The sequence below is a fragment of the Giraffa tippelskirchi genome, chromosome 2 (genome assembly GCF_054371585.1).
Source record: "Giraffa tippelskirchi isolate mGirTip1 chromosome 2, T2T-mGirTip1v1.2.pri, whole genome shotgun sequence".
In the NCBI taxonomy this organism is placed as follows: domain Eukaryota; kingdom Metazoa; phylum Chordata; class Mammalia; order Artiodactyla; family Giraffidae; genus Giraffa; species Giraffa tippelskirchi.
In genome coordinates, this window is record NC_137276.1 from 116,055,835 (window position 1) to 116,082,128 (window position 26,294).

The following is a 26,294-nucleotide window of genomic DNA, read 5'->3' on the forward strand; positions in this document are numbered from 1 at the left end:
TTATTTTATTTTGGGTTGGGCTTCCCAGATGGTGCTAGTTGTAAAGAATCCACCTGCCCAGCAGGAGACACAAGAGACATGGGTTTGATCCCTGGGTCAAGAAGATCCTTGGGAGTAGGAAATGGCAACCCACTCCAGTATTTTTGCCTGGAGAATCCCATGGACAGAGGAGCCTGGTGGGCTACAATCCACAGGGCCACAAAGAGTTGGACACGACTGAAGCAACTTAGCATGCACACATTTTTGGTTGCACTGGGTCTTCATTGCACAAGGGCTTTCCTCTAGTCGCAGCAAGCAGGGACTACTCTTTGTTGTGGTGGGTGCATGGGCTTCTCTTGTTGCTGAGCACTGGCTCAGCATGCACTTCATGCTGGGCTTCAGTAGTTGCAGCTCCCAGGTTCTAGAGCATAGGCTCAATAGTTGTGGTGCACGGGCTTAGTTGCTCCGTGGCATGTGGGATCTTCCCAGATCAGAGATCGAACCCGTGTCTCCTGCATCAAAAGGCGGATTCTGTACCACTGAGCCACCAGGGAAGGCCTTAAGAGGAGTTCTTTAAACAAAGGTGATACATAAATCATATCAATCCATTTAAAATGATTAATGTGTGTGACCAGGCACATGTCTGCACTAGAGTGTGCCTTCTGCCCTAGGGGGCATGTTCCCTCTCCTCCTTCCACAGTTGGGGGAGATAAGCTCAACTTGCACGTCTTATACTGGGCTCCTTCCAACTCAAGTTCCCAGCACACTGGAAGTGCTTTGGTCCAGGTGCTTGAGCTGGTGTAAATTACTGCTCAGTGACATGGTCATTTAGGATGTGTCTTGATACTAGCTTGTTGAGAAAAGTCACATGGTATATGACCCCAGGGGAAATGAGTTGAATATATCTTACCTAGTACTGGGTTGGCCAGAAAGTTCCTTCGGTTTTTCCCACAACAGCCTAAGAGGGGAACCAGTAACGAACCTTTTGGCCAACTCAGTATTTCTGCCAGGAAGGCAGATGGGGATCAGCCCAGAGTACCAGTGCCCAGTGGGCATGCTAGGGACACACAGTAGCCGCAGGTGGAGTCTGGTGAGCGAGCGCCCTCCTCATTCTGCAAACTCACCTCCATCTAGATTCCTGGGGCATCCCTGCACAGGACACATCAGATGAATGAGCGCTCTTCCCAGCCTGCCCTTCAACCTCAGATCCCCATGGTTTTCCTACCATTGTGCTGGACTTGGGAATTTTAGAGCCTTCTTGGCTTTAACACAAATGACGTTTAGAGGCCATCTTAAGTGGTCTCCTCTTTTGCCCTTTCTCCCTGGGCCCACCCTGGCATCTTATCACCCTGAGGACAGGATAGACAGAATGAAAAGTAAGTTGCTCTCTTCCCTAAATCCCAAAACAGAGCAGAGCTAAGTCCTAACTCTTCTTCTCTGACTCTGTGCCCTTGTAAGACAGGGAAGTGCTCTCAGGTCATATGGTGACTGTGCTTTAACCATGTCTATTTCTTTCTCTCTTTATTTTTAATTGGAGCATAATTGCTTTACAATGTTGTGTTGCTTTCTGCCATACAACATTGTGAATCAGCCATAAGCATACATACGTCCCCTCCATCTTGAACCTCCCTCCCACCCCCAATACCATCCCACCCCTCTATGTTGTCAGAGTACCGATTTGGTTTGATCTCCCTGTTATACAGCAGCTTCCCACTACCTATCTGTTTCACATATGGTAATAGATATGTTTCAATACTACTCTTTCCATTTGTCCCACTCTCTCCTTTCCTCTTGCATCCACAAGTCTGGTCTCTATTTCTGCCGTGCAAATAGGTTCATCAGTACCATTTTTCTAGATTCCATATATATGTGTTAATATACAATATTTTTCTATTTCTGACTTACTTCACTGTGTACAACAGGCTTTAAGAGCCTGTACAACCATGTCTATGTCTCACACAAGTACTCCTCCCACCAAAATTGGCCTTCCCATTATCAGTGGTTTGTGTTCCTGGGACCTCAATGGTCATTGACTTTCATTAGTGCTTCCTTCTTGGAGATGTAATGGAGAGCAGAGAGGGGTCTCTGAGCTTCTGCCTGAGGTTGGCAGTGTGTAATTCTCTCATCCCCTTGCCCTCTCCTCTTACAGGCACCTGCCTCTCTAGAGTCATAACTCTTCCTTACCTATGACTGCTTCCTGCTTTTATTTTGCTAATTTTGCTTCGCTCATGTATTTAATAAGGGTTTTTGCTCAGCATTCCATAGATACTCAACTTGCTTGTGCAAGTTCTTCAAGGAATCAAGAGAACCAGGTTGGAAGCTGGGTATCCAGGGACCTGTCTTTCAGTTAACTGGTGGCCAGAGAAGTGGGGTGAAAAATCAGGCATTCTCATCACAGTTGATTAGAACAAAAGCATCGGGCAGGTTGTTGACATCCTCTCCAAAGCCCCCACTAGGTGCTCGGGAGGCCCACATGGCCCCAAAGCATTTTCACCCGTGACACTAACACAGCAGGTGTCAGCTGTTCTTCAGGTGTAACCTCCAGATGTTATCTTCCAACATGAGTTCTACTACCTCCATATATAATGGGCTCAGATACATCTCTGTGAACTGAAAGTACAATCCATGAGGACAAGATGGGACAGGCTTGGGCTTTTACTTGCTGGGCCTGCAAATCTTCCGGAGCAGCAGCACCTCCACTCCCCTCAAAGAAGCCCCCGAGAGCGCGGCCATGGTCTGAGGTCTGCGGAGGGTGCTGGCCCAGCCTGCTCCACTCCCCACCCAGCCATCTGCTTTGCATTTATTTTGTACCCAAAACAATGTTGAGGAGTACTCTGTTGGAATACTTTCTTCTGGAGGAGGGCCATCCCACATCCATCTGTACCAAAGAGGACAGGGCCCTGGCAGCTGCCCAAGCCACACAGCCCACTCCCCACACTGCAGCGTTGTTTTTATGTTTTAAAGGTCACGTGTCCTCCTTCACCCAGTCAGCCCTGCAGGTGCCTTTGACTCCCCCAGTGCCCAGGCCAGACCACTGGGGTTTCCTGCTGCAGGAACTGGGAGTTGGGAATAGCAAAAGGGATAGTGGTCTGGGGGTGGGGCAAGCACACCATAGTCTGTGGGAAGGTCCACATTTGGGCCCACCGAGTTGCACTGGGATTCTTCACTTTGCCCCTTTCTTGAGAGCAAATAACACAGCAGAACCATGTGGGTGTTTTAGTATATAGTATTTTAGTAAAATACTATAAATAAAATATATTTTAGTATATTTTATATACATATGGGCTTCCCAGGTGGCTCAGTGGTAAAGAATCTGCCTGCCAATGCAGGAGACACGAGAGACGCAGGTTCCCTGAGTCGGGAAGATCCCCTGGAGGAAGAAACAGCACCCCACTCCAGTATTCTTGCCTGGAAAATTCCACAGACAGAAGAGCCTGACAGGCTACAGTCCATGGGGCCACAAAGAGTCGGACATGACTGAGCACACACACATACACACACACAAGGTTACAAACACTGAAGTAGCATTTGTCCTTGTTTTATAACACATGCACACATATACAAAGAATTCTAATTTGCAAAAAAAAAAAAAAAATGGGACTCAACTGCCAACTTGCCTACAGTGAAGTGATGCTGGTTGCTAGAGTCTTTCAGTCACACATACACTTGGCATATACTTATCATCACAGACTCTGAAAGAAATATGGCCTGTGCGTGTAGAAGTTAGACCAAGATCCTGCAGAAAGCACTACACAACAAATCATTAAATAATAAAGCACTGTGATGAAGGTGAAGGGGCTATACCAGACAATCTCCTTAGGTTTCACATTATACCTGCACCTGCTTGTGCCTTAAACATAAAGCACAAACTGCATCTGAGAACTCCAGCTCTGCTGTTATTTAGCCATGGTCTTAAGTAAGTGGCTTAATCCATTTAAATTATAGAAATGAAAATGTTTTATGAACACACACAGTACTGCACATAAATGTTTTTGGAGAATTTGTTTACACCATTCCTTCTTACTCTTTGCCTCTTGAAGAACTCACTCTCCAAAGCCAGCTTAGATGTTATCTTCACCAACATCCTCAAGCAATGGTTGAGTCTCCTTCGAGGACTCAGCGGTCCATGGTACTTGCCCCGTCACAATACTTAAAATCACGTACTAGGCTATTTGTGGAAGAGCAGCACCTGCCAGAGGCTCTTATTCATCTGCTCTTGGCACCTGGATCACTGTAATACAAAAAAATGCTAGATAAAGGTTTGGTGAATGAATGACATCACCCTAGGTTACAGAGAAATGAAAGCAAGGAGCCAGATTGGTTAACTGTGAATTCCACTGGGCACATAACAAGAACTGTATCATCTGTGAATTCCAAGACTTCAACTAGCAACAATTCCGAGTTCGCTGCACTTATGCCTAGAAAGCTGAAGGTGTTTATCTTTAACTGCTATGGATGTTGCCTTCAAAGTAATTCACAATTTCTTCAGCCTTCATCAGGTAACATCAGATGGCCTTATCACCTACATCTCTCTGCTGGTCACTGAGTACGAAGACAGATCCACTCTGAACTTACAGGTAATGATTTATGCCAGGAAGCAAAAAAGGACACCGATGGAATTTATTTTCTAATCATCTAAGGCACCTTGGTAGAAGGGTCTATTAGAAAACATGTTACGATCTGGGGAATTTTAATACTCCTTGCTGAGAAATACAGCAGTACACTACCTGTGGAGTAAGAGAAAGTTTGGGGTGGTTTATATATTAATATATTTCAATTGGAGCATTAGCCACCGCAGGGGTTTACATGTATACACCACTTCACAACAGGAGCAAGGAACATGTCAGCCCAACAGGAAGGGAAGGGTCCCTTGCTCACCTTGATTCATTCCACCTTGAGCTCTGACACACTATCCTGCCTTCAGAAACTCACAGGCACCATGAGTCACCGCAGGTCTAGGAGGAGCCAGAGGCAGCAGACAAGGGAACGCCTGCATTCTGAATCCGAGGGCTCCCAGCCCTGCAAGCCTGGCTCTCTGAGAGGACAGTGGCCCGGGGTTTGGGGCAGGCCAAGCAATTCTTCAGTGCTGCAGGGGGGCACCACAGCCCTCTCGGAGCAGCTGTGGGCTGACTTAAAGCAGCATTCCTCTGGAACTCTGTGCAGAAGAATTGTCTCCACGGGAGGAATCTTGTCAAGCTGCATCCAGGACCTGGGGCAGAAGGCTGGGTGGGGTGAGATTCTGTTCCGCATTGCCGGTGATGCCTGCTCCCTGGACTACACTTTGAACTCTAGATCGCAACTAGATCTACACGAGAATCACCTGGGTGACTTTTATAACCATAGGGATGCCCAGGCCTCACTCCTTACTAATTAAATCAAAGTGATGCTGGAGAGGAGACAAGGGCAAGGGGGAGTCTTAATCCAGGCTCAATACCGTTCCGGGCTTCCCTGGTGGCTCAGTGGTAAAGAATCTGCCTATCAATGTGAGAGACATGGGTTCGATCTCTGGGTCGGGAAGATCCCCTGGAGAAGGAAATGGCAACCCACTCCAGTATTCTTGCCTGGGAAATCTCACAGATAGAGGAGCCTGGTGGGTGACAGTCCATGAGGTCACAAAAGAGTCGGACATGACTCAGCAACTAAACAACAACAACAAACAATATTGTTCTAAAAGTTCCCCCAAGTATTTTAGTGTGGTCAAGGCTGAGGTCAGCTGGTCTCGGGTTCAACTCATTGTGAAGCAGGGTGTGAACCAGCCTCAGAGAAAGAGGTTCCAGCAGACAACCAGATGTCACCTGGTCTTGTTGTTGTTGTTCAGTCACTAAGTTGTGTCCGACTCTTTGCAACCCCATGGACTGCAGCACACCAGGCTTCCCTGTCCTTCATCATCTCCCAGGTGTGCTCAAACTATGACCATGGAGTCAGTGATGCCATCCAACCATCTCATCCTCTGTCGCCCCCTTCTCCTTCACCTGGTTTTACCGCTTTCAATATTCCCCCCACCAGTCAGGCCACATGCTAAAGGCAATTTACTGCCACCCCTCATTTCAGTGACCATTTTCAACATAGAAAATCAGCAGGGGAACTCTTCATCCTCTGCCCCTCACCCCAGTTCCCGACACAGAGTTGTGTGCATAACAGGCTGTCAACAGGCTAATTAACATGGTGAGTTTTCCTTCCTCTCTCTGACCCAAAAAAGGTGCTAATAAGCAATTACTGCACCAAAGAGAAGAGGAGCAAGGGATCCAGAGTATTCAATGACTGAACAGCACTGAGACCTAAGTATGTTGCAGTATACTGATAAAACAACCTTAAGGATGGGCCAACAGAGGAACAAAGCTTCTTTCAAAATTCTTAATGGCAAGTGAAAAAACTGCAGTTTTCTTTCAGTCATTGATTGGATTCAATGCGTTCGAGTTATGAAAGTTTATGAGTCATAACTCAGACCAAAATAATATACAACCACAGATAGTTTAGCCTTTTATCTTTACTTTTAACCTACAAAGTGTTAAGTGTTCATAAAAGATTTTAATAAATATAGTAAGGCTTCAGGTGATCACCGTTTTGAGTGAAAGAGTTTGCTTTCTAACATACTATAGCTGACACCCAGAATCTTTAAAACCAAAAACGTTCACCATCTTACAGTGACAGATACAACACATCGCTTGCCCCAGTTTTGTTCCCCAACTCGAGGTATCTCTGCACTGTCTTCCACTCATCTCTGATACACAGAGAATGACACAAAATATTTGGACAGGTTCAGAGAATGCAAGTCTCTTGATTGGTGTGGCCTGAAAGGTTTACTTTCTCAGTACAGTTTTTTTACTGAGTCCCCTGGACAACTAGTAATGCAGCTTACAAATAAATAAAGCTCAACCATGTGGCTTCAAAGCTCATGAAACAGCAACAAAGGCAGCAGAAGGTCCTGAGGAAAGGCAGCAGTGAAATGTGAGCTCTCACACACTGCAAATCCAAGGCAAACCCCACCAGTAGAAAAGTAACTAGCTACATACAAGTTGTTTCATCTTGTCCAGAATATGGGAGGTCTTCTCCAGGGATCCTCTCGTTACTCTCTCAGTATAAACCCTTGGCCACGGGGTCTTAGGACCAGGTGTGAGGAGACTGCTGAGTACCTCCAGATCACCTCAGCAGAAAGTGGACCTCCAAAGAGACACAGCCCCCACACCCAGGTATATCTCCCCGCCTGCAAATTAAACAGGCAGCACTGGTCCCACAGGCCCGAGGACCGCCCACAGAGAAGCCCGTGCTGATGGTGGCCTCCCTCTTGCATCCTTTAGATGGACTCCAGGATCCAGTCGCCGCCAGGGAGTGGGGAGACAGGCAGCGTCAGGTCCCTCGGGGGGCCTCGCTCCCTCCCATCCTGGAGGGAGTTCTGCTCCTGGAAATATTCATCCTCCTCGTCGAAGAAACCGTTCTCCAGAGCGTAAGTGCTGTCTGGGCTGGCCGCTGCCTGGCAGGCTCCCTTGTATTCCTGGATGGACTCATAGAGGCTGTACAACTGGCAGAGCAAGGACATGTCCAGCTGTCGGAGGCCAACCTTGAGGGAAGGGGCGGAGAGGTAAAAGTGAGAAGTCAGCAATGGAGTGGAATCTTAGCGGTGCTCTCAGTCAGCAATCTGCCCGTGCCAGCATGTTCTTTCCACATGGCCAGCGACTCAGAGCATCACTTGAACACTTTGGATTTTCAGTTTTGAGAAAACCTTAATTATGCAATGCCCACACCTCTAACATGTCAGGGAACGATCACACCTGTGGGGCAGCGGGCCCGGCCTGCAGAACATCGCCCAGCAATCGGGCACGCCCTGCAGAGCAACAGCCTTGCACATTTTGAAAGCACCAGCCAGCTTCACTTTGGACACCAAGAGGCAAGTGTGTCATCTCTTCCTGCTACGAACAGATTCAGAGAAGACCCCCATGTGTTCTCTCCTTCCTGAGGCAACAGTCTCTGTGCCAGGACCAGTAGCTCAGCAGTTAGTGTCATACGCTGCCCCCTGGAGTACCCACCCTCCAATCAGCTGGGTCTCCAGACACACAAGGAGTCAGACTCCCTCTCCTTTGGACAAGAGGACATCTCCTCCTAAGATGGCTGTGGGGTCACTCCCCAGAGAGAACAACTGAATAAGCCTTAGTAAGACCTGGGCCTCTACAGATTACCCTGGGAACTATTTTCCCAAGTGATAACAGAACAAAGAACATTTCAAAGTCACACATTTATCTTCAAGTTCCTACCTCCCCCAGTGGCCCATCCCAGGGAAAAGAGAACAGTCAGGACAGGAAAATGCATCGTTTTCATCAATCCCAGAGAGAGAAGGGTTAATGCATCTAGACACGCAGCCCAGACCAGCGCATCTACTCTCTCCAGTGCGCGAGAACCACTCTTGTGAAGCCTGCAGATTCTGACTCCGGCCCGGGTCTAGGACCACTGGGAACGGGGATGCAGAGCAAGCTGCTGAGCAGCCAACTTCAGGGACTCTCAAGATGGGAAACTCTAAACAGATGCCAGGAGACCTGCCCTGGGCCCTTCCGCTTCTGGGCTCTCGAGCAACTTATTTATCATCTCTATGCCTTGGCTGATGACAAAATGGAATAATTTCTCTTAATCTATTGGGAGGGTTAAATGAAATATCAACTATTTTAATAAACAGCAATCAAATGTCTCCCACGTACCAAGCACTACGCTAAAGCACTCAAGATGCATGGGAAAGAATACACACAAATACAGGGAACATGTGTTTTTTTGCAGTCTAACTTTATTGAGGCTTTCAATGGCTAAGTTGAAGATCTCACTTGGTAAAAGTGATACTGCACTTGAAAATATATGGGTTATTTTCAATATCTTTTGATACTGATGTCTAACATAATTCCACAGTGATATGAGAACAGACTCTGTATGGTTTCAATACCTTTAGACCATGAAATTTTTGCACCTTGTTTTATGTCCCTGGATGTTTCACTGTCTCCTAGTTTACAGTGTATGGGAACTTGAATAGAATTTGTATCCTACTGTTGTGTGAAAATTGTATAAATCTTAATTATGTTGAATTGGTTCACAGTGCATTTTCTGGTCTACTATATCCCTCTACTTCTCTGTATATTTATGCCATTAATTTTTGAGAGTTTGATATTGAAACTCCAACTAAAAAGCTTAATTTATCTGCTTAAAAAAATAATTGTAATATATAGTGGAACTATATGTAACCCTGTTCTGTATTTTCCAAGTCTCCTGTAAATGTGTTATCATACTTTAATAATGTAAAAAATAAAAAAAAATTTTTTTAATTATTAAAAATAAATTAAATATTAATATTTATTAATAAATATATTTTTTAAATAAACACAGAACGTGTCAAAGGATTTAGTCTTTATAATTACCCAGCAATGATATTTTCTACACAAGGGAAGCTGTCTTGTGACAAGACTAAATTCCAGGTCACTCTTCACACCGTCAACCACTCTTGTTCACCAGTGACTCTCCAGTACAGCTGAACAGACCACAGAAACAGAGCCGCTCGCACCGACCTGGCTTGCTAGCCAAGACACTCAAAGGAAGACCCAGACAGAGAGGTAGGCCCTGTTGTTTCTGGAGTGATTCCCATCATTCCAGAATTCCTTCTATGGTAGAACTTCTAAAGAAGCTGTTCCCAGGAAGAGACTTTTGGCAAGCTGGGGGCATGGCCTCCAGGCACCACTCCACCCCAAGGCATCCTACTCTCAAAAGTTAATTGGCTATTTTGTTGTTGTTGTTGTTTTTGTTGTTGTTAATTGTCTAAGCCTTGTCCGACTCTTTGTGACCCCGTGAACAGCAGCCCCCCAGGATCCTCTGTCCATGGGATTCTCCAGGCAAGAGTACTGGAGTGGGTTGCCATGCCCTCCTCTGGGGGATCTTCCCAACCCAGGGACCAAACCTGAATTTCTCACGTCTCCTGCAATGGTAGGCGGGTTCTTTACCTCTAGTGAACCCAAAACTATAAAGGAAAAAGTAGTAGAGCAATGTGCTATCGGCCCAGGTCTGCCAATCTCCTGGGCCACTGGAGGTGGGCACAGGTGACTGCAGAAGCCCTGACTTCCCTCAACGCCGTGCTGCCCCGAGTGCAGCTCCAGGTTGTTCTCCTTAGGTGCTGAGGTGTCCGAGGTATTCCCAGGCCTATGTGGGAGACGCTAGGCTAGGAGTTGGATCATAACCTGGACCTTTCTGCACTGTGGCGGCAGGTGACTCACAAAGCTGCCTTGTCATCGGGCGGAATGCTGGCCTAGAAACTAAGTCTGACCCACCTAGGAATACAGCAGAGCCCTATACACGCCTGTTACACAAGCCAACAGATGCCGAGGGTTTGGACTAATTTAACAGGGATTTAAACACAACACGTGTGCACGCCCACAGCCTGGCTTCTCAGGGCCGCCTCCTTCAGGCATGAGATTCAACTTCCTCTGGTTCACCAGCAACCCTCCAGATTAGCCAGGAGGACAGGAGCTAAGTACATACAGAAGCAATCTAGCTTCCCACTCAGGACATCTCTTCCCCTGCTGAAGTAGTTTAAACATTTTCACTTGAATTTTCTAGAGGTAAATTGAAAATCACTAGGCGGCATCCCATAATCTGACCTGGAACAATTCTCCCTGTGCCTCCTCCACTGGTCAGTGAGGTCCCTTCATCCTGACTGTCCCCTGGCTCTGGGTTGTTTTTTTTTTAATAGCATCAGATTCATTTTATTTAATTCTCCAAGTTTTTTCCATACCTTTTTTTAATTTATTTTTTTAAATTGGAAGATAATTGCTTCCCTTTGCATCCCGGGCTTCCCAGGTGGCCCAGTGGTTAAGAATCTGCCTGCCAATGCAGGAGAGACAGCTGGATCCCTGATCCAGGAAGATCCCACACACCATGGAGCAACTAAGTCCATGTGTCACAACTATTGAACTTGTACTGTAGAGCCTGCAAGCCTCAACTACTGAAACCCTAGCGCCCTAGAACCCATACTCCACAATAAGAGAAGCCACTGCAACAAGAAGCCCGCACACCGCAACTAGAGAAAGTCCGCATGCAGCAATGAAGACCCAGCGCAGCAACAAATAAATAAATATATATATTTTTAAAAGTGCAACACCAGCTCCCCGTCCTCTCTTCTGACTTGGATGGGCTCAGTCACCAGTGCTCCTCACCTTCCCTCACCATCTCTGCCTGTCTCATGGCGTTGATTACTCTCTACCGTTGCTGTGGGTGCACATGGTCTTCCTTCTCCTACTTGAGGACATGCCCGGAAGGCATGGACCCATCTCTCCCTTAGGTCCCTCAGCACCCAGTGCAGACCCTTGTGGAGGAAACTCAGACACTGGTGACTGAGGGAAAGCTACAGAGACTCCGATGCCCTCCCAGAGAACGTCGGGTGGTGAAGCGACCCGGCAGTGGGTCGTGCTGGGATCCACAGGCTCCTGGCTTCACCCCAAGGTGCCCCTGAGGAAAGCCACAGGCCACATGGTTCTCGCCACGTCATCAGAAAAGCACTCACCTCTGGCCTGACAGGAGAAGACACAAACGAAGATTCGTTCCTGAGTGCTCACTGCAGAGCCAGCAGCTGGGAGGCAGGGACAGAGCGCAGGCTCTCAACAGGGAGGCCATGAGGCTCGGGGGTGTGGGAAGCAGAGAGAAGGCCCAGCCAAGAGAACTAAACTGCAGTTACGTTTTGGGACATGATTAAATCACCCACGAACAAGAACTTCTCATCTTTCCAGAAAAAAAAGTGGGGAGAGGCAGGGGAACACACCCTCAGCAAGCCCATTAACCCTCACCCCTGTCCTCATCCCACTGCAGAAGCCCATCACCTTAGTGATGTGTTCCCTAAAGAACAGGTGCTGAGTCACAGCTGGATTCAGAAAATACAGCTCTTTCTTGAAAACCCAGTTGAAAAATTCAGACAGCCTCATTTTAGAAAAGTACAGAATTCTTAGACCCCGTAATTTGTAGCCCCTTGTCATAGACCTCTGAGACAATCAAGAACAAGCCACTCATCTCCACGCTTTAAACTGCTGGCCTGACTCCTTCCTCTCTCTGTTCAGGCTTCCTGCTTCCTTCCTGAACGTATCCCACAAACAGAACTCCCTGCACCGCACTTGCTGTACACACAGGTGGCTCACCCATCCCCAGCATCTCCAACAATAGGGCCAAACAATCCTGAACCACCCTCAAAACAGTTTCAAAACTCACAATGGGCTGGCCACATGTATACACCTCAGACAGGATGGTGGTTCCCAGCTGGGTTTTGGGTCACCAAGTCTCTGAATATCCCTGAAGGGTAATGTTAGAAGTTCTTCCTGACTTCTAGATAATAGAAATGTTACCGTTAGGATACAAGGCTTAGAAGATGAAAGAGAACTGTAGTGGGAAATTAATGTTGATTGAAAACAAAGCATCATGAAAAATTTTAGGAAGCTTTTAGGAGTGAAAAACATACTTAAGAAAAATAGTCTGTTTTATTTAACAAACTAAAAGCCACCAGGGAAGCCCCAAAACAAAAGTTGGCGGTAATTCTCGTGCTTGTATGAAGCTCTTTTATGTCTCTCTTTTCCAAGAGACATAAAAGCAACTTTTTCTAAAATATAGCAATGAGTAGAAAACAAGACAAACGTACGAGGAAATGGTCTTATTTGTACCCAGGTCCATATAGGAACCTGGGCCCAGGGTAGGGGGAGGGGAGTAAATCGGGTGTCAGCACGGTTTAGTCCCAGTGGTCAAACTGGGGTCATTCTGCAATGAGCTTCTCCCCTGCCAGTTCACTATTTCCTACTACTGTGATTCCTCAACCATAAGATGAAAAATACCCCACCTCACATGGCAATGGCACCCCACTCCAGTACTCTTGCTTGGAAAATCCCATGGACGGAGGAGCCTGGTAGGCTACAGTTCATGGGGTCGCTAAGAGTCAGACACGACTGAGCGACTTCACTTTCACTTTCCCTTTCATGCACTGGAGAAGGAAATGGCAACCCACTCCAGTATTCTTGCCTGGAGAATCCCAGGGATGGCGGAGCCTCGTGGGCTGCCGTCTATGGGGTCGCACAGGGTCGGACACGACTGAAGCGACTTAGCAGCAGTAGCAGCAGCACATGGTACAAGGGATGTATAGGTCTGAAGTTAAGCTATAGAATCAGGAACAGGGGGCCCCAAAATATGGAGACAGATGCAGAAAAAGTCTGATGGGTGAACGTTTAGTTTGAAACATAATGGATGATAGAAACTTGACTGAAAAAATTATATTACAGTCAGACAATAAAAGGGTTTCTGTAGTGGCTCAGTGGTAAAGAATCTGCCTGCAATGCAGGAGACCCAGGCTTGATCCCTGGGTTGGGAAGATCCCCTGGAGAAGCAAAAGGTAACCCACTCCAGTATTCTTGCCTGGGAAATCCCATGGACAGAGGAGCCTGGTGGGCAACAGTCCAAGGGGTCACAAGAGTCAGACACGACTTAGCAACTAAACACACATACACACACATACAATAAAAACCAGGCAGTTACTTAAAAGAGCAGCTCTCTAAGTACAAGAGTAGGACACTGACCAATGCACACCATTAGGCACAAAAGTTCAAGGTACAGAATAGTATGCTGAGTAGGACCTCACTTTATACATTATGCATACACGCATGCAAGCTTTTGAGTAGAAGAGAAAATGTCCGTGAGCAGAATTTACTTCTGGAAAGTGGGACTGGATATTTACAGCCTTCTTTACTGCTAAAAAATTTCTTTTCCAACAAGGATGTTACTCTTAATTTTAAAAACTAGTTATAATAAAGTATATAGCTTATGTGCATTGCTAGTAGGGCTGCATGCTTGTAAAACCTCTCAGGAGGACTCACTGACAATGTCTACCAAAAACCTTAAAATATCATATAAGTTTTAACCAGCTAACCAGTTCATTGCTAGTGACTTTGGAGTAGAAAATCTCAGCTGTACACAAATAGGTGATCCTCATCCTTGTTCTGTGAAGTAGGTGTAGATTCTGTTACCATGAGGAAACTGAGCCCTGAAAGATGCAGGCCCTTCACTAAGAGCAAGGGGCTGCAGCCAGGTGGTAGTGCTCCAGCATGCATGCCCGACCATCAGCCTGCACAGACAACACTGGGAGACGGCGCCATGTCAGCTGGGGGCAGCAAGCTGCTGAGATCACAAGTGACTCTTATTATTGGCTTTTCTGAATTTTCTCTGGTGGCTCAGATGGTAAAGGACCTGCCTGTAATGCAGGAGACCCGGGTTCGATCCCTGGGTTGGGAAGATCCCCTGGAGAAGGGAATGGCTACCTACTCCAGTATTCTTGCCTGGAGAATCCCATAGACAGAGGAGCCTGGTGGGCTACAGTCTATGGGGTCACAAGAGTTAGACATGACTGAGTGACTAACACTTTGACTTTCACCTTTCCTAGTTTTCCAGATTTTCTACTATGAATATGTATTAACTCATAATGAGAGAACTTTTAAAAACATAATAAATGGCTTGTAAATTTATTTTAGACAATACTATTAGTAAATGCCCCAAATTTAATAAATGTCTAGTATGCATCCGCAGGCCTGGAATGTAATAAAGATCACAGTGACTTAATGGATCATAATCTGATTGCTGAATAAAGGATGTGTTGACAAAAGAACGCTGACCTGCATACTGTTTAGAAAAAGAAGACCAAAGAGAAAAGCTTCATTGGTGTTGACAGAGAAAAAGCTATGAACTCAGCTGCCTGAGCTGGCCGGAGATACTCCTGCAGGACCCCAAGCTCCCAGGTGAACTCTGATTCTGGACTCCCTAAGCGGCTTCCATCAGTCACTCGGCTCCTCCCCAGGGGGTACGTGTCCATCAACCTCATCTCCTGTTAGCAGTGCAGCCCCACCGAGCTGAGGACTGCCTCAGAAGAGCCCTGGTGATTCAGAGAGAGCAAGCAGACCAGCTGCTACACCTGAAGGCACCCTCGCTGATGGATGGAGCCCATTCTGCAACTCAGCAGTGCTTGTGAAGACATCCTTGCCCATCTCTAACCTAAAATAATGGTTGTACCAATGAAGCCCATTTCCTCTCATTCTGTCCTACGCAGAGAAGGAAAAAGAAAAAAAGCAATTGACCACTGTCTTTAAGACACGTCTTTGCATATTCCTTTACTTTCTTTCCCAATTACAAAAATAAAATATTCTGACTGCATTACAAATTCAATGGCTCATAATTATACAGTCTTCCCTAATTTCATGTCCTAATGCAGCAATCTTAAAGTGTTTTGGTCTTGGGACCCCTTTAGACTCTTAAAATTACTGAGGGTCCCAAAGAGCTCCTGTTTATGTAAGTTATACCTATCAATAGTTACCTTATTAGAAATGAAAACTGAGAAACTGTCATATAAAGCCATTCAAAAACACTACACCCACTGCTAACATACCTCACATTTTTATAAATGAGATTGTGTAAGAAATCTTTCTAATGCCTGGCTTATCTTCTTCTGCACTTGATCCTTCATAACATGCCTTTTTGGTTGAAATAAGCCTGGCCTCACACAGATATGTACTTGGGAAAAAGGAGTATTTAAACCACCTTTCAAGTTAACAGTGGATATTCTTGTTTGGCACTATCCTTAAGCTGGCTCCAGTGTGGAATTTGAAACTATGCCAATAAGCTTTTAACACTGTTTCATTAAAATCCACCAGTCTTGCACTTTGAATGGATCTTTTAACCACGCACCAAGCATTAGTTACATGAAAACTGTGGAAAATTGATTCACTGAATGTAGACCCTCCAAATGTTGATACATTTCCTTAGGTACTATTTTGGAAAATCACATTTGCCCATATGACCACCACCTAATTAAGGACACCCCCACAGAAGGATCTGAGAACCCATAGGTGTCCTCAGGCTATAATTTAAGAACTACTGTTCTAAACATATCCACTTTTAGCTGTTCGACACAATGCACATACAAATGTATATATGCACTGTTTTGTAATTTACTTTTCCAAACCTTGAACACCTATATTCATTTATATAGTTACTACATTCTTTTCAACAATTGTATAATATTCTGTTATATATTATTATAACAGAATTATATATTATATATAAAATATACTGTTTTATATTATTATTATAGAATACTACTATATATCACTGCAAAAGATATTCCTGTATAAGTACTGTTATTCCCTTGGTGACTATTTCTGTAAGAAAATTTTTTAAAATTATGAAAATGAAATTGCAAAGGAGAAGGCAGAGAAGGGAAATGGGATGCTTTCCTTCCAATCCGTCAGTTCTGGGATCACAAACAGTGGGCCATTCATCAAGGATGTGTCAAAGGCCTGAAAGTTCACTACTTAAGATGATGAATGCAGATATGAATGCAGTTGATTCTATAAATCAAGTGGGACTAGAGGAAAAACCATGACTTAACTAATGACACATGGGAATTCAACACCCATTTGAAGGTTAGTTTGCATTTTGTCCTTTTCTTGAATGATAACTAATTGAAATTGCCTCTCTGCGAGAGTAGATTCAGTAAAGGAAGAAAATCTGAAGCTAAAAATCAGGAAACCAAGTTCTTGGACAATAAACAGAAAACTTCATGTCAGTGTCTAGTGTTTTTTAGACAAAGCAAGAGAAAAGGTTGGTGCCCACACAATATTAAAGGCCAGTGGCCATCCCCAGTCTCCTTTGACCAAGGCCAACCAAGAACCCTGCATTGAGAGCTAACACTCTTATTCCAGAAGGCACTGCATGGGCTTGACTTGAGATTGGACCTCCAACCATAAGCCCATTTAAAGACTCGAACCCCCTCTGTGAGATCCTGTTGTCTCGTATAGGGTGAAGACTGAACTCTGCAGGGATCTGGGCTATTCAAGTTCATGCCTGTCTCCTAGTTCCTAGTTCACCACACAAGGCTGTCAGGCATTTAGGTGTTGTCTCAACTAAAATTAAAAGACCCTTACTCCTAGGAAGAAAAGCTATGACAAACCTAGACAGTGTATTAAAAAGCAGAGACATCCCTTTGCCAACAAACAAAGGTCCATACAGTCACAGCTATGGTTTTTCTAGTAGTCATGTACGGATATGAGAGTTAGACCATAAAGAAGGCTGAATGCTGAAGAACTGATGCTTTCAAACTGTGGTTCTGAAGAAGACTATTCAGAGTCCCTTGGACTACAAGGAGATCAAACCAGTCAATCTTAAAGGAAATCTACTCTGAATTTTCATTGGAAGGACTGATGCTGAAGTTGAAGCTCCAATACTTTGGCCACCTGATGGGAAGAGGCAACTCACTGGAAAAGATCCTGGTGCTGGGAAAGATTGACAGCAAGAGGAGAAGGGGGCAACAGAAGATGAGATGGTAGGATGCCAGCACCGACTAGATGGACATGAGTTTGAGCAAACTCCAGGAGATAGTGAAAGCTAAGGAAGCCTGGTGAGCTGCAGTCCATGGGGTCGCAAAAAGTTGGATACAACTTAGCAACTGAACAACAAGTAAAATGTTGGAAAGTTAAGTGTTGCTGCTCTCAAGAATCAAACCTTTTTTCTCAGATTCAATTCTTCACCCAAACCATTGTAGTTCAGGAACTCAAAAGTTCTGTGTGAACAACTTCCCACTCACAGGTAGGTAACCAAAGCAACTATTGGATAGTTTGAAAAAAAAAAAAAGAAAAAATGAGGCCAAGAGTTTCCAAAGTTACTATTTAGAAAGGTGCTGCTGATGGTCTGAGAAGTGGAACTCAAGAATCCTCAGAGACCTGCCATCTCCCGTCCCCATGTTTGAGGCTCTCTTTCTGCCTCCACACTTTCATGTGATGCTTCTGAGGACCTAAACTTGATGGGCTAAACTTACAGGGCTTCTGGGCAGTGGTCTCTGAAGAGCCCTGTAAGGAAAGATGTGTGCCAGGATCCCTGGGGACCCTGAGAGTTACGTGTGTCCTTCAACCACATGCAAGGATCTGAAATGCCAACAGAGATCCTGTCAGCAAACCAGATAAAACTCTTTCAAACTGCGGGGCCCTTGAGGCCAAAGTATTTTTATCCAGAAAGAGGTCTGCAGGGAATGAAATTGGTACAGCCACTATGCAGAACAGTATGGAGTTTCCTTAAAAAGCTAAATATAGAGCTACCATAGCACCCTGCAGTTCCACTCCTGGGCATATATCCAGATAAAAACATGATCCGAAAGGATACTAGCACCCTAATGTTCATTGCAGCACTGTTTACAATAGTCAAGACATGGAAGCAACCTAGATGTCCATCAACAGAGCAACTGATAAAGAAAATGTGGAACATACACAATGGAATATTACTCAGCCATTAAAAAGAACAAAATAATGCCATTTTCAGCAACATAGACCTAGGGATTGTCATACTGAGTGAAGGAAGGCAGACAGAAGAGAAATATCATTTGACATCCCTTATAAGAAAGTGGAAGTGTTGGTCATTCAGTCATATCTGATTCTTTATGACTCTATGGACTGTAGTCCTCCAGGCTCCTCTGTCAATGAGACTTCCCAGGCAACAATACTGGAGTGGATTGCCACACCCTCTTCCAGGGTATCTTCCCAACCCAGGGATCGAACCCAGGTCTCCTGCATTGCAGGCAGATTGTTTACTGTCTGAGCCACCAGGGAAACCCAACATCCCTTATATGTGACATCTAAAATGATACAAATGAGCTTATTTACAAAACAGAAAAAAAACTCATAGCCTTAAAGAACAAACTTATGGCTGTGGGGTGGGGGGTGGGGAGAATGAGGGGAAGGGACAGTGAGGGAGTTTGGAATGGGCATGTACACACTGCTACATTTAAAATGGATAACCAACAAGGACCTACTGTATGGCAGATGGAACTCTGTCAATGTTATGTGGGAGCCTGGATGGGAGGGGAATTTGGGGGAGAATGGATACATGTGTATATATGGCTGAGTCCTTTCACTGTTCACTTGAAACTATTACAACATTGTTTTGTTAATCAGCTATACCCCAATATGGAGAAGGCAATGACAGCCCACTCCAGTACTCTTGCCTGGAAAATTCCATGGACAGAGGAGCCTGGTGGGCTGCAGTCCACGGGTTCACTAGGAGTCGGACACAACTGAGCAACTTCCCTTTCACTTTTCTCTTTCATGCATTGGAGAAGGAAATGGCAACCCACTCCAGTGTTCTTGCCTGGAGAATCCCAGGGACGGGGGGGCCTGGTGCGCTGCCGTCTATGGGGCTGCACAGAGTCAGACACGACTGAAGCGACTTAGCAGCAGCAGCAGCAGCAGCAGCATACCCCAATATAAAATAAAAGTTAAAAACGAAAAAATGGTAAAAAAAATACTCCTGCTAAGTCTCTAAGTAGCATCAAAAAAATACTAGGTATCTTATATTTTGCTGTCCAGCAGCAGCCCCCTGCTCCATTTCTGCAAACTCTTCTTTTAGGGATGCCCAGCCCTGCACCCCATCCACACGGTCACATCACCTTAGTAAATAAAACACCATCTTGGCCTCAGTCACCAATAGCTGTCCAGACCCCCCAAGCTGAGCCCACTGGTATTCTTCCACGAAAGAAGCATGGCTGAAACTGGGAGTGTGGATACTGTTGACAGTCACATTCCAAAATGTAGGAAAAAAAAAAAAAGGAGGGTAAAGAAGAATAGAGTAGCCTTCCTGGGTTCCCCACCAACCCTGGTTCTAGTCTGCCTCTGTACACATCCAGCCCTACAAGGTTCTCCTTTTGCAAGAGCTGGTTCAAATTGAGTCTCTATTACTAATAAAGTCTTCAGACATGAAAAATGACACGTGGTCTAAACTACAGCAATTGTATTCCTGTAAAGATGCCCACCTCTGCTAAATGTTATAAGCTCCTTAACACCTAGATAGTTCAGCCCTATATCCTAGTTCAGCCCTGTATCCACCACAAAACTTTATAACCAGCAGACATGTGGTAAACATCTGTCTGATACAATCCAAATATGCTCTCTGATGTTCGGGGGGAGAAAAAAACAATCTGAACTTCTTGTTTTAAAGGATGCTTTCAGGTCTAAAGAGCAAAAAGCATCTGTCTGACCCTCATAGCTCTCCAAATGGGCTCACTGGGGGAGGGGAGGGGAGCTCACAATGGCACGGAACTTGAGAGTAAGCCCATTACTAGCACAGGAAGTACGGAAACTCCAGTGGACATCAGGACTCTCAAAGCAGAGCAGGGTGTCACCCACACAGGCGCCCCTCAACACCAGCTCCCCCATGTTCTGCCCTGACCATCCGTCAATCAGTTATCTGCAGGCCAGGCTCTGCCAGCCTCTGGCTCCACGTTCTGAAACGTTTAACATACTCTTCCAGTGATGTAACGGCAAACCACCTTCCCCCATAAGCAGCCACTTCTCCTGACACCCTTATTGCTGTGATGACCCCTACTTTCCCAGTAATGAATGACCAAAGTTATTACTGCCATATAATGGCACTCCACGGAGTTAGACAAGACATTATAATATACACTGACCTAGAAAATACTTGCAACACATGCCACCCCGCCAAAGCGGTAAAACCCTATGATTTAACAGGGTCTTGGAGCTAGACACGTCTGGCTGAGTTTGTCTCCTTAGGTGAGCTACTTAAATTCTGAATCCTATTTTTTAAAACGTAGACTTTCAGTATCTATCTCATGGAGAAGTTATAAAAATCAAATAAGATGATGTAAGGAAAACATTTACACTGTGCCTACCAGGAGATATCCCCAAATAGTAAAGTGATCAGGTGCTAGGACTCTAATTTTTAAAATATTATTTATTTATGGCCATGCCATGTCTTCTTTGCCTTGAGGACCTTTCTCCAGTTGCAGCGAGCAGAGGCCACTCTCTAGTTGTGGTGCTCGGGCTTCTCACTGCAGCGGCTTCTCCGGTTGCTGAGCACGGGCTCTGGAGCGTACAGGCTTCAGTAGTTGTGCCATGTGGGCTCAGCAGTTGCAGCCCCCCGGGGTCTAGAGCACAGGCTTAATAGTCATGGCACATGGGCTTAGTTGCTCTACAGCATGTAGGATCTTCCCAGATCAGGGATCGAACCTATGTCTCCTGCACTGGCAGGCAGATTTTTTACTACTGAGACATCAGGAAACAGAAGCAGAAGATGTTAAGAAGAGGTGGCAACAATATACAGAAGAATTATACAAAAAAGATCTTAATGACCCAGATAACCACGATGATGTGCTCACTCACCTAGAGCCAGACATCCTGGAATTCAAAGTCAAGTGGGCCTTAGGAAGCATCACTACGAACAAAGCTAGTGGAGGTGATGCAATTCCAGTTGAGCTATTTCAAATACTAAAAGATGATGCTGTGAAAGTGCTGCACTCAATATGTCAGCAAATTTGGAAAACTCAGCAGTGGCCACAGGACTGGAAAAGGTCAGTTTTCATTCCAATCCCAAAGAAAGGCAATGCCAAAGAATGTTCAAACTACCGCACAATTGCACTCATCTCACACACTAGCAAAGTAATGCTCAAAATTCTCCAAGCCTGGCTTCAACAGTATGTGAATCGTGAACTTCCAAATGTTCAAGCTGGATTTAGAAGAGGCAGAGGAACCAGAGATCAAATTGCCAACATCCATTAGATCATCAAAAAAGCAAGAGAATTCCAGAAAAGCATCTACTTCTGCTTTATTGACTATGCCAAAGCCTTTGACTGTGTGGATCACAACAAACTGTGGAAAATTCCGAAAGAGATGGGAATACCAGACCATCTTACCTGCCTCATGAGAAACCTGTATGCAGGTCAAGAAGAAACAGTTAGAACTAGACATGGAACAACAGACTGGTTGCAAATCGGGAAAGGCTATATATTGTCACCGTGCTTATTTAACTTATATGCAGAGTACATCATGCGAAATGCTGGGATGGATGAAGCACAAGCTGGAATCAAGATTGCTGGGAGAAATATCAACAACTTCAGAAATGTAGATGACACCACCCTTATGGCAGGAAGGGAAGAAGAACTAAAGAGCCTCTTGATGAAAGTGAAAGAGGAGAGTGAAAAAGTTGGCTTAAAACTCAACATTCAGAGAACTAAGATTATGGCATCCAGTCCCATCACTTCATGGCAAATAGATGGGGAAACAACGGAAACAGTGACAGACTTCGTTTTTGGGGGCTCCAAAATCACTTCAGATGGTGACTGCAGCCATGAAATTACAAGACACTTGCTCCTTGGAAGGAAAGCTATGACCAACCTAGACAGTATATTAAAAAGCAGAGACATTACTTTGCCAACAAAGGTCTGTCTAGTCAAAGCTATGGTTTTTCCAGTAGTCATGTATGGATGTGAGGAATGGATTATAAAGAAAGCTGAGCGCAGAAGAATTGATGCTTTTGAAGAAGCATCTTGGAGAAGATTCTTGAGAGTCCCTTGGACTGCAAGGAGATCCAACCAGTCTATCCTAAAGGAAATCACTGAATATTCATTCATTGGAAGGACTGATGCTGAAGCTGAAACTCCAATACTGTGACCACCTGATGCGAAGAACTGACTCATTGGAAAAGACCCTGATGCTGGGAAAGATTGGAGGCAGGAGGAGAAGGGGACGACAGAGGATGAGATGGTTGGATGGCCCCACCAACTTGATGGACATGAATTTGAGTAAGCTCCAGGAGATGGTGAAGGACAGGGAAGCCTGGCATGGGGCACTCCATGGGGTCGCAAAGAGTTGGACTCGACTGAACTACTTAACTGAACTGAACTGAACTGAGCCATCAGGGAAGCTTGACTGTAATTATTAACTGTTTACTTAGGGGCACTTTCCATTAAAAAACTTAAGTTATTGCTGGGGCTCAGTGGTAAAGAATCGGCCTGCCAATGCAGGAGACACGTGTTCAATCCCTGGTCCAGGAAGACCCCCACATCCCACAAAGCAACTAAGTCCATGCACCACAACTACTGAGCCCGTGCTCTCGAGTCCAGGAGCTGCAACTACTGAGCCCCTGTGCCACAACTCCTGAAGCCTGAGAGCCCTAGAGCCTGTGCTCTGCAAGAGAAGCCACCACAATAGGAAGGCCTCTCATTGCAACTAGAGAGTAGCCTGTGCTCACCCCAACTAGACAAAAGCCGGCACAGACAAAAATAAATAACATAAATAAAATTATTTTTTAAAAAAGTAAGTCATCTCTGGCTCCTTATCATCACCGTCCTGACTCTGATATTTACCCAGCAAGTCCTGTGGATTCTATTTCAATGAAGTGTCTCCCTTTTGATTCTCGTTTCACATTCCGGGGTCCCCAGGCTGCTGCAGGCTCTCATCTCTCCGAGCACATCTCCAGTAACTCCCAAGCCCAGCCAGCTTGCCCTTCTAAGCACCCTGCTTTCACATTAACTCTTCAAAGCCAGTTCTCCTGCTATACCTGTTCCTTGCTACTCAAGGCTTTCCTTAGCCCACTTGGCTCCAACCAATCCTCTCACAGTTGCAATGTCCACGTCTGCCCTATTCCAACAGGAGCGCACGTCAGTCTGGATTTTCTATCACCCATTCTCTCTTCTTAAAATGCAGTCACATTCTGAGGGCTTCCACACTACTGCTGCTCTGTGCTTGTATACAACTTATTAAAAAGGAACTAGCTACATTCTGCCAGGACTTCTTGTTAGTTTCCTGGGCACAGATTTGACCTAAGGCCTTCAAATTAAATAGATCAACACAGACTACTTGGCAGATAATTCAAGCACACACTCTCAACTCTAATCTTGCAAGCCCCCACCCCCACTCCTGTGGAAGCCTCAGTTTGAAGCAACCACTCAGACCCTACTAGTAGCCCTAGGTTAGTAAATCTCAAATAGGCAAAAAAACCCAGAGTATTCCCAAAGACCTTGTGACATTTCTTGAAAGGGACTTGTCAAGGCCTGTAGCCATGTTTTGTCCTTATCTCAGCTAAATATCAGACAGACCCAGGACGGCTGTTTATTTTTCTTGTGTTTCAGATAGGCTGACAGAGAGCTCTGGTCCAGGGCATAATTAGAAGGCTGTGACTGTACTTTAGTTGCACCAGGAGGGACCTGGAAAAACACTTTCGGGAACGGCACGGTTACTTCCAAGTTACCACTTAGGAGTGTGCAAGACTCCAGAGCATGTTTATAAAGCAGAGAGAGCTTCACAAGGGGAGTGGCCTGAGGTTTTCCTGTCTCTGGTCCCGTAAATTAACCAGGACGAGTCTTCCTATTTCACCCTCTTTATTTATGCTGCATCCAAGTTCAGACTCTAAACATACTGGGTGTAGGCTTATCTAATGAAAACACAGCTTACCAGCTGTGCAATGCTGGTGTTGATTAATGCTGATTAATAAATAAAAACAGTTGGCTTGAAATTTAAGTCATTCTGTAAAAAGCTTAGAAAATCCTCTCAGGGAGAATTGGAAATCACTTCAATGGCAGCCACAGAGTGGGCAGACAATACTGAATTGCTTAAAGGTGTTAACACTGTTTTTCTAGATTTAATTCTTAGTTTTCAGGACAGATATTTTTCCGAAAGAAATGCATAAACTTAATTTTTCTAAATAATACCTTAATATATATACCAAATGCATATTTAAAGGTTTCCTATAATAAATTTGGGTGCCAATTTATTTTGGGGGGAAAAAAGTTTTCATATATTAGATTTCCTTAATATTTACCTGTGCCAGGAGAAGGGGCGAATCTGCATTAGGTAAAAGGAAAGGGCAAATTCTAAACAGAAAGAGGGGCCAAGAAAGGTGATCAGAGGCCTGCAGGAGCGTTAGACGGAAGTTTTTCTGTTCTCTTTTGAGCTGGCCTAAGCCTGGAGAAAGCTGGAGACCCTTGAGCTCCTTATGGCTTCACCCTAACTCATTAGTTCTAGTCCACGAACACCTACTATACTTCCCAACGACCGAGAAAAACTAAGCCCCATTGTTTGCAGCCCAGGCACAACCTGAAGAACCCTCATGGGCTTCACCCACATGGCTAGGACGCCACCGCCCCAGTCCTCTCTTAGCGGGCCTGGGGAACCGGCTACCACGCGGAGACTGTCAGGGTGAGCGGCCACTTTCCCGGCATCTGCGGGCCAAAGCCGCTCCGCTGTAATCCGATTCTGCACGCGCCCTGGGTGGGGGGGAGGGGGCGAGGGCTGTTCCAATTCGCAGTCTACACTCGCGAGGACAAAAAGCTGTCCTCTTCAGGGCAGGAAAACACAATCGCACACAGCTCTTAACCCCGCGGGCGCAGTGAAGGCCGCCCCCCGACCCCGGGAGATCTGCTGCCCCCTGGGGAAGGGTGACCAGCCACCCCCGGCCCCAGGCCAAGCGCCAGCCCCACGCCGCGCCTCCTGGGTCTCTGAGCCAGCTGGGGCCGGACGAGGGGCGCCGGGTCTCCAGAAAGGTGCCTTTTGAAAGAGGTACCTCTCTGGGCGAGGGTCTAGTAGTGGGCACAGAGAGGACAAGCAAAACGGGTTAGTTGAGAGGGCAGTGTCCCTCTTTCGGAGTCGGCGCCTAGGGCCAAAGAGCCTGAGACGGGAGGGTGGCGCAGGGACTTCCGGCGAACTTTCCCAGAACGGCGAGCCCGGCTGGGAAGGACCCCCGCCCCGGCCCGCGGACCTCCCTTACCATCTCCTTGCGCAACAGGGCCAGCGCGGCGTCCAGGTTGGGGGGCTTGGCGGGCAACGCCGCCGCCCGAGCCCCGCCGCCTCCCGCGTTCCAGCGGCTCAGCTCGTCCTGGATGCGCGACTTCTGCGCGTACAACCTCTCCAGGTGCCGCCAACCCCCCGACGCGCCGCCGCCCGACGCCGAGTGCAGCAGCCCGCTCAGGCTCTTGGGCAGCGGAGGCAGCCCGTCCACCCGCAGCCCGCGCACGGAGCCGGCCGCCCCGGCTCCGCTCATCCCGTCCGGCCAGACCGCGCGCTCTCTGGTCCGCAGCCACCGTCGCCGCTGCCTGGGGCCCTTGCTCCCCAGCCCGCCCCCTTCCCGGGGGCGCTCCGCCCACTTCCCCTCCCACTTCCCCTCCCCACCTCGCTGTCCCGCCCCGCGCCCTGCCTCCGCCCCACGCCCCGCCTACGCCTACGCCCCGCCCCTCCCTGCGGCCCCTCCCCTCGCCCGCGCCCTCTTGGCGCCCCACCTCCCCGGCTCTCCTACGGCCCCGCCCACTTACCGTCCACCCCTGCGCCCATTCCCGGGCCCATCCCTGGCTCACCTTTAGCACCTCCTGGGACTCTCGCCTGCCAGCCCTCCTCGTGGAGTCGAGCCCCTCCCTGGCTGTCCCACTCCCGGCAAGGTGGGCTCCGCCACCAGACCCCAAAGCTACTTGTAATTACTGATAGGGGAGGGTCACCTCAGATGCG

The 26,294-nt window shown here is 46.5% G+C and overlaps 1 protein-coding gene across 1 annotated transcript; it reads right to left on the bottom strand.

Annotated features, from left to right (window-relative positions):
* Positions 1 to 6,448: 6,448 nt before the first annotated feature.
* On the bottom strand, positions 6,449 to 25,890 carry FAM89A (family with sequence similarity 89 member A). The gene is made up of 2 exons (XM_081574407.1): positions 25,564 to 25,890; positions 6,449 to 7,537 (listed from the first exon to the last, which is right to left on the bottom strand). The coding sequence occupies exons 1-2, from the start codon at positions 25,834 to 25,836 to the stop codon at positions 7,274 to 7,276; spliced, it is 537 nt and encodes a 178-aa protein (XP_081430533.1). The 5' UTR covers positions 25,837 to 25,890; the 3' UTR covers positions 6,449 to 7,273.
* Between the last annotated feature and the right edge of the window lie 404 nt (positions 25,891 to 26,294).

Excerpts from the sequence above, each read along its gene's own strand:
- FAM89A (XM_081574407.1), bottom strand. The coding sequence starts at position 25,836 with ATGAGCGGAGCCGGGGCGGCCGGCTCCGTGCGCGGGCTGCGGGTGGAC. Across the intron at positions 7,538-25,563 it reads CCCTGTTGCGCAAGGAGATG|GTTGGCCTCCGACAGCTGGA; the intron begins GTAAGGGAGGTC and ends CCTTCCCTCAAG.